Source organism: Cariama cristata, unplaced genomic scaffold, assembly GCF_000690535.1.
Source record: "Cariama cristata isolate BGI_N322 unplaced genomic scaffold, ASM69053v1 scaffold27628, whole genome shotgun sequence".
Lineage (NCBI taxonomy): Eukaryota > Metazoa > Chordata > Aves > Cariamiformes > Cariamidae > Cariama > Cariama cristata.
The window spans coordinates 273-7,079 of NW_009629878.1; the positions used below are offsets into that span (position 1 = coordinate 273).

General features: G+C 52.3%; 1 protein-coding gene across 1 annotated transcript in view; it reads left to right on the forward strand.

Moving 5' to 3' along the window:
* The first annotated feature begins 374 nt into the window (after nucleotides 1–374).
* The window catches only part of POMGNT1 (protein O-linked mannose N-acetylglucosaminyltransferase 1 (beta 1,2-)), a 12,995-nt gene continuing 6,562 nt past the window's right edge, over nucleotides 375–6,807 (forward strand). The window contains exons 1-8 of the mRNA XM_009705337.1: nucleotides 375–485; nucleotides 3,570–3,678; nucleotides 4,081–4,196; nucleotides 4,500–4,565; nucleotides 4,961–5,074; nucleotides 5,752–5,869; nucleotides 6,170–6,268; nucleotides 6,791–6,807. The exon at nucleotides 6,791–6,807 is cut by the window's right edge and continues 99 nt beyond it. Coding sequence (XP_009703639.1) covers nucleotides 375–485; nucleotides 3,570–3,678; nucleotides 4,081–4,196; nucleotides 4,500–4,565; nucleotides 4,961–5,074; nucleotides 5,752–5,869; nucleotides 6,170–6,268; nucleotides 6,791–6,807 — 750 coding nt within the window. The remainder of the gene's footprint in view (nucleotides 486–3,569; nucleotides 3,679–4,080; nucleotides 4,197–4,499; nucleotides 4,566–4,960; nucleotides 5,075–5,751; nucleotides 5,870–6,169; nucleotides 6,269–6,790) is intronic.

The following is a 6,807-nucleotide window of genomic DNA, read 5'->3' on the forward strand; positions in this document are numbered from 1 at the left end:
GGGCCCACCACACTGCAGCGGCCTCGCTAAGGGGCTGCTGGCCTGGAGCACTGGGTTGTGGGTTCAAGGGCTTCCCCTCACCCTGCTCACCGTCCTCCAGTGAACGCTGGCCTCCTGGATCGCCCCCTGCGGGGCTGGGGCTGCTGGCAGGCAGGGAGCTTCTGGTGGGCTTTTGCTTGTGGTATGTGAGTGCCATTCATGGCCACTGCTTGTGCCAGGCCCTATCTTTGCTGGGGAGGTGGTTTGAAGGTGCTCGCTTCCCTCACCCTGCGCTCATCGCATCCTGGCAGGGAGCCTCAATGGACATGAGAGTGGAGCAGCACGTATCCTGACCCCTGCCCCACACGGCTACCACTGTGCCAGCTCCCGTGACTATGGATGAGTGGAAACCAAATCCTACCATCAAGCCCCACAAGAAGCGGAGCTGGTACCTTGCCTGGAAGTACAAGCTGATGAACCAGCGTGCTCTGCGGAAGCTGTGCCAGGTGAGTCACCCGCAGGCCGGTGGTGGATTAGGAAGGATAATCTACAGGATTTACAAGTTTATGGAGCAGCTGCGTGGATGGAAGTGGATCTACTGGCAGTCTAGGTGACCTAACATGCTGGGGAAGCATAATTTACCCCCAGAAAGCTACCTCCAGTGGCTTTGTGCTGATACATGGAAGGATCTGTCATATCTAGCAGCTCCTTCCAGCTGCAGGTGGACCTGTTGAGTGACTATGGCAGGAGATACAGTTATTCAGGTGTCCAAGGGAGGCTTTCAGCTAGAAACCTGACCGATTCCTCCCCTCCTGATTCCAGACCCGTGCAGAATTCAGCAGGTCTCAGCCTGCAGTGGGAAATCGTCCTTGCCCTGTTTGATTTGTAAACCAAGCCTGGTATAAAGCACAACAGGTGGACAGAGAAAATAGGACTGGGTAACAGGATATTGTGCCCCAGAGGCAGCTGGCGTCTGGGAAAGCCACCAGCTTGGTCGCTTGTGCTGTAAAACGGCTAATCCTTGGTGGAGCCGGCATCCTGGGGGGGTGTCTGGGGGTGTAAGGACAGGAGGGGTTTGTCCCAGTGGCAGCAAGCTGCAGAAAAAGGGCTGTTGCTGCGATGAGCAGAGCTCGTGAAATCTGTGGGAGGGAGCAGGGGAGGGTTTTGCATGTGCCTTGGAGGATGAAGGCTCACGAGGACTCCTTGGGGAAGGAAACTGCTTGGTCCTGTGTCCCCTGGTGTGCTTGGGAACCGGCCCGGTCATTCAGGCAGATGTTCATCTCACTTGGCAGCAGTGGGCTAGAGCCTGTCTGTTGTCATCTCTCTCCTTCATGACACTGCTGTGGCTTAAAACACAGGTGAAATTTAGGTTTAAAATACGTGAACCAGAGCTGCAGGTACGGCGTAGCCAGGTCTACAGCAGCTAGGCCTCTATCAGAAGCTCTGACTGAGCCAGCCTTGCTAGACCTGGCTGCTGGTCTTGCTTAGTGCTGCCTTGTTCACTCTGGACACCAGGGCTGCTCCACCATGTCTCCGGTACTGACCAGGATGGAAGGTCTAGGCAGGTTGGTAAGGTGGCCTTGCTGCTGGCCACCAGGCACAACCCACTCCTTGCCACGAGCCTAAGGCTCTGTTCATACCTAATTAAAAGCTTTCTGTGCACAGGTCCTGAAAGGTGCTCATACTCCTGAGTCAACAACAAATCGACAAGACAAAATGCCATAGTGACATTTATATCGTGATGTTGTCTTATTGTTGGTTTTCCATCTTCCCTAGTTACTTCTTGAACCCGGTTGGCTGCCTGGCAGAGATGGCAGCAACGCGTAGCTTTGAGGCAGTAGCTGGCCAGGTAGGGCAGGGCTCCTTTTAGTGCTTCTTACCAAGGGCAGGCCTGTGTGGGATCTCAACACCATACCAGACCTCAGAGGATCAAGGATCCTAGAGCTGAAAAAGGCACATATTTTTAGGAAGCAAGCTGTTGAGGGGCTTAGGGGCAAGGAAAGAGTCTCAAAACCACCCAAGACCTGTCTCAACATCCCCTTGCAGGGGGACCAGGCTATGAGCAGCCTCCACCAACCTCTCCCCTCCTCTCCCTTGGTTGCTGTGACATCTCCATGCTGAGTCTTGGGATGCTCCAGGGAGGTTAGTAGGACCCTGAGCTTGTGTGGCTAAAACTGGAAACTATCTGGCATGTCCAAAGCATGGCTGGGCCAAGGGAGTAGAGCTTTTGGGCCATGGGATGAATCTGTCAGCAGTACATAGCAGTCAGATTTGGGTCTCTCTGACTGCTCTGCTCTGAGCTGGATGGACCCTCCTGACATGGAAGCTAGCAGTGGAGCCCTGCAGTGGTGATAGCTTTGGAGGTAATAGCTGCAGAGGGCTCTGTGTCTTAAATCCAACCGCAAAGCCTTCTCTCACTGCATGATTGTCCAGGGCAACTTTTGGACTTCCTACTAGAGCTGTTCCTCAGCCCTGAGGCAGGGCTGTAGCTACTGGGCAGGGACTTTGTCTTTCTGCAGGGCACCATGGCCACCACATGCTGCTGTCACCTTTCCACCATGAAGAAGCACCTGGGCCCTGGGTCACAAAGCTGGATCAAGTAAAGACAAATTGCTTCAGCTGAGGTCTTGTCTTTCAATCCTGCATCCCAGGCCAGCATTACAGCTCTAAGACCATCCTCGTGGCTGTGGCCATTCGTGCTCTTGCAGCTTACACCTGCAGGTGGATTGTTTCCCAACATGGGATGTTTCTGGTCCAAGTCTTCCTGTGTGGCTGTGTCTCAGAAAAGGCCCTTTTAGCATGGAGTAGTTTTTGCTTTGTGCTGGGTTCAAATACCAGGAAAAAGACTGAAATTGAGGAAGAGAGGAGCAAGATGCATTTAAGTAAATACAGGTGCTTGTAGAAATGTTGTCGTCTTTTTCTCCCTCCTCTTGGTCTGGGAGTGACAAGGCCGTGGGCAATACTGATGCTCACATCAGAGGTTCCCATGGACCTTCCCATAGCCCTCTCTGGCGGCAGCCATGCAGGTTGCCTTGAAATTTGCTGCAGATAGTAAGGCTGCGGGCTGTTCTCTGCAGCCTGTGGCACAGTGTGGTTTCCTAAAGTCCAACCTCAGCTTCTTCCCTTTGTGTTGCTTTAGTCACACAGTGTCTCCTCTCCCTCTGAATAACCTGAATATGTCCTCTGGTTGCAGAAGGAGAGATGACAGTAGTGATACTGCAGGAGAGGCAGAAGTTAAGGTTACCGTGGGAGCTGTAACTCTGAATTACCAACCTCTTTGCCTGCAGAGACCCTCAACCTTGATGCAGTATTTTAGTAGGAATCTGGGAGCAGGGATACGTTGAAAGTGGGTTAATTCTCACGTATCAAGAAGTCAGTGCTCTCCAGCCGATGAAGGCACTTCTCCTTAACACTCAGTCACCTGTATTTCTTTCTCTTTGCCTTTCCCTGGGAGAAAACATGGGAAATGACAGATGCTTGTGATCCCTTGCAAGATCTCCTTGGGGTCCTCTGCAGCCTCTCTCAAGGAGGTGGGCTGATCTTGGTGTGGTTACTTACAAGTTGCTAACGCAAAGTGTCCTGCATTGCAGACAGGTGCTGTCCTCTTCCTGCTTGTGACTGTAATTGTGAACATCAAGCTGATCTTGGACACAAGGAGAGCTGCTTATGAACAGGAAGAGGAGTCTGCACAGGACTATGGTGAGAGGCAGCATCTTGCTTTTCTTTGAAAGCAAGAAAACCGGAGGGAGGGAAGTAATTTTTTCAGTCAGGGCAAACTTGTGACCAGCTACAGCATGAAAGACAGGTCTGCGCATGCGGGTTTGACAAAAATGAATAGAAAAGGCTGTTCCACTTCCTGGTGTGTCTACTCAAGGCTTCAGCACATTTGGCTGCAGAGGTCTGTGTGGCCACAGCTAGGGCCAGACCTGTTGCCATTTTGGATTTTCTTTACTTGCTGTCCATGTAGATTCTGATCCATGCCTTGTTCGGCTGGGATACCTGGTGGGCATGGCCTTCTGGAGACTTGGCTGGGCTAGCGCCAAGCAGGGACAAACGAACAACTGCCTTGGTTGGTTGAAATGGGGCATTTCTCCCCTGTAGATGATGAGATGCTGAATGTGGAGGTCGCTAGACACCCTGTCAGCAACAAGAAGGTCTTGGATGTCGAGGTGTACTCTAGCCGGTCAAAGGTCTACGTGGCTGTGGATGGGACGACGGTAAGTGACGGGTGCTGGCTGTTCCTATGAGCAGAGGATGGATGGAGCTGAATGGGTGAAGCCTCAAGCAGCAGGTGGTGAGAGCACTTCAGTGGCTGGCAAGAAGGTCAGGAGTGGATCCCTCTCCTGCCGATGGGAGGTGTTGTCCCGCATTGTCTTCTACTCTGGCATCCATCACTGCCATGAGCAAAGCCAAAATGTCACAGGAGAGAGACTTGCCCCTTGTTTGGGGGATCTGCTGTGCTGAATGGGAAGGGAATAAGAGGTCTTGGTGTATGGTTCTTATCGCTTCTCTGCTTGCAGGTCCTGGAAGATGAGGCTCGGGAGCAGGGAAGAGGGATCCATGTCATTGTCTTAAATCAGGCTACGGTAAAACATCCCCTTATGTCTGCATTTGTCTTTCTTACGGGGCAGCGTTTGTCCTTTCTTTTTAACTGTTGGGTGCATGAGCCAAAGGGCAGCCAGGAGGGAAGTCCCCAAATGCTTGTTTGTCTGTAGTTTCCAGAGCATGACATGGTCACTCAGGGGAGCAGGCAGGAGAGGAGTTGTGAGGTTGGGTAATGCTGTCCTATGAACCTCGGTGCACTTCATGTAGTGCGTGAAGGCCCAAGGGCTGAGCTGGCGTAAGGACTAATTCCCTGGCATACCAGAAAAGTAACTCGTTGTGTTGCTAAGGGACTGAGGCTTCCAGGACAGATTTCCATAATTCTGCGTGTCCTGGTGGTATAGCATTTAAGACGCATCTGACATTTGAATACCAACAGGGTCATGTGATGGCCAAGAGGGTCTTTGACACCTATTCTCCTCATGAAGATGAAGCTATGGTACTTTTCCTCAACATGGTTGCCCGGGGCCGGATCCTGATCTTCACCATTAAGGTATGCAAACTTAGTGTCAAAAGAAAAAGTCACTCTGAGTCAGGATGCCCTGAAGCTCATCTGGGCAGTTGCCTCCTGAATGTCATCAGGTATTCCCAGGGCTAAATGTCACATCCCCACTGGGCTGTGCCTTCATGGCTGAATCACCTCGCTTGTCCTCTCGCTCCCCCTTGTTACTACAGATACTGCTGCATGCCCAGAATGGCAGGAGAGCGAAAAGCAGATATGTCAGAGCCTGCAGCAATAAATAAGAGGTTAGGTGGAGAATAGACATGAGGAAATAAAAGGATATGGTGGGACCCTTCTGGGTCTCAGTTCCAGGTTTTACAAGGGGCACTGTGAACTGTGCTGGCTCTGGGCTGCTGTGCGAGCAGCACTGTACTTCAGGGTTTCAGGTTTAGCTGCAGGAGGAATTGCTGAACACTTGGTCCTGCTTGAGAACAATTTGGTCTTGAGGAAACAGGAGTCCGCGACTCCTCTGACCTCTCTGTGGGTCATGATGACGGCACCGGCAGGTTTAGTGGCACAGAGACCTTAGGAACCTGCTCTTGTTTTAGTTTTTGGTTCAACTGGTTCAAGGGTAGGAGTGGGTCCTGTACCTTTTTGGTATTGATGGGAGAATTTCCTTGTCTCCACCGGGAGCCAGACCTCAACTGCAGGGTTGTGTTTTCTTCCAGGATGAAGGCTCTTTTCACCTCAAGGACACAGCCAAGAATGTCCTGAAAAGCCTGGGGAGCCAAGTTGCACCATTCCTGAGCTGGAGAGACATGTGGACGTTCGTGGGGAGGAAGGGAGGTGAGTCTTACACAGGCTAGGAGGGGGTTCATGGCTCCTTTTTTGGGGAGAAGCCAGGTGAAGACAAACATAGCCCATCCCCAACATACTGTATGAGCAGGGAGCAATTCACAGGGAGCGACAACTCCATTCCTGGGGGTGAGGGAGGGGATGGAGGCAGAGCATGTCCCTTCAGCAGCTCGCCAGAGGCCAATGGGAAAAGGTGCCAAGCTGCCACCCTGAGCTACAGCCCCTGGTCATGCCTTGACACAGCGGGGATGGGCCCTTCCAGACAGTCCTGACCCTGTGTCCCTGCTCCAGGGGAAGTATACGGGGAGAAGCACGCCAAATCGCCCACCCTCTCGACATGGGGTGACCCAGTACTGCTGAAGACAGAAGTTCATCTGACATCTGTGGAAGGTAGGAAATAAGATCTGCTCTGTGATGCCAGGTATCTCTGGGAGATGTCTGCCTATTGTTCTTGGTGGTTTTGAGTCAAAGCTGTGGGTCTGTTAGCAAGATCCCAGGATAGATTTAAGGCTGTTTGAGGTGGGGATGGTAACTCTTAAAATGGGGCCAGCTTCCCTTCTTCCTGCTCCATGGCAATTCCAGGCATGGTTGTTGAGAAAGGTGAGGATGGAGAAGTGGGGATGTGGTCTGGCCATTTGTCACCTCTCCAAACCAGACCTGGTCCAGTCTTTTCTGGCTGTTGGCCTTGAACATGGCCCATTGCTGCTCAGAGAGGCCATATGGTGGGGATGGCTTCTGAATGGGTCCTGTGGTTATAGCTGGCATCCAGAAGTGTTCCTTGTTCGTAGTAACAAGGATTGGCTTGGTGATGGCTGAGCCCAGGGAGAGCGAGGCGTGTGGCAGCACAGCCTGGAGCACACAAGGTGAGGCCATGGGGATGAGTGGTCTGTTTTTTCTTCTTGGTGCCTCCAGATGCCGAGTGCCATTGG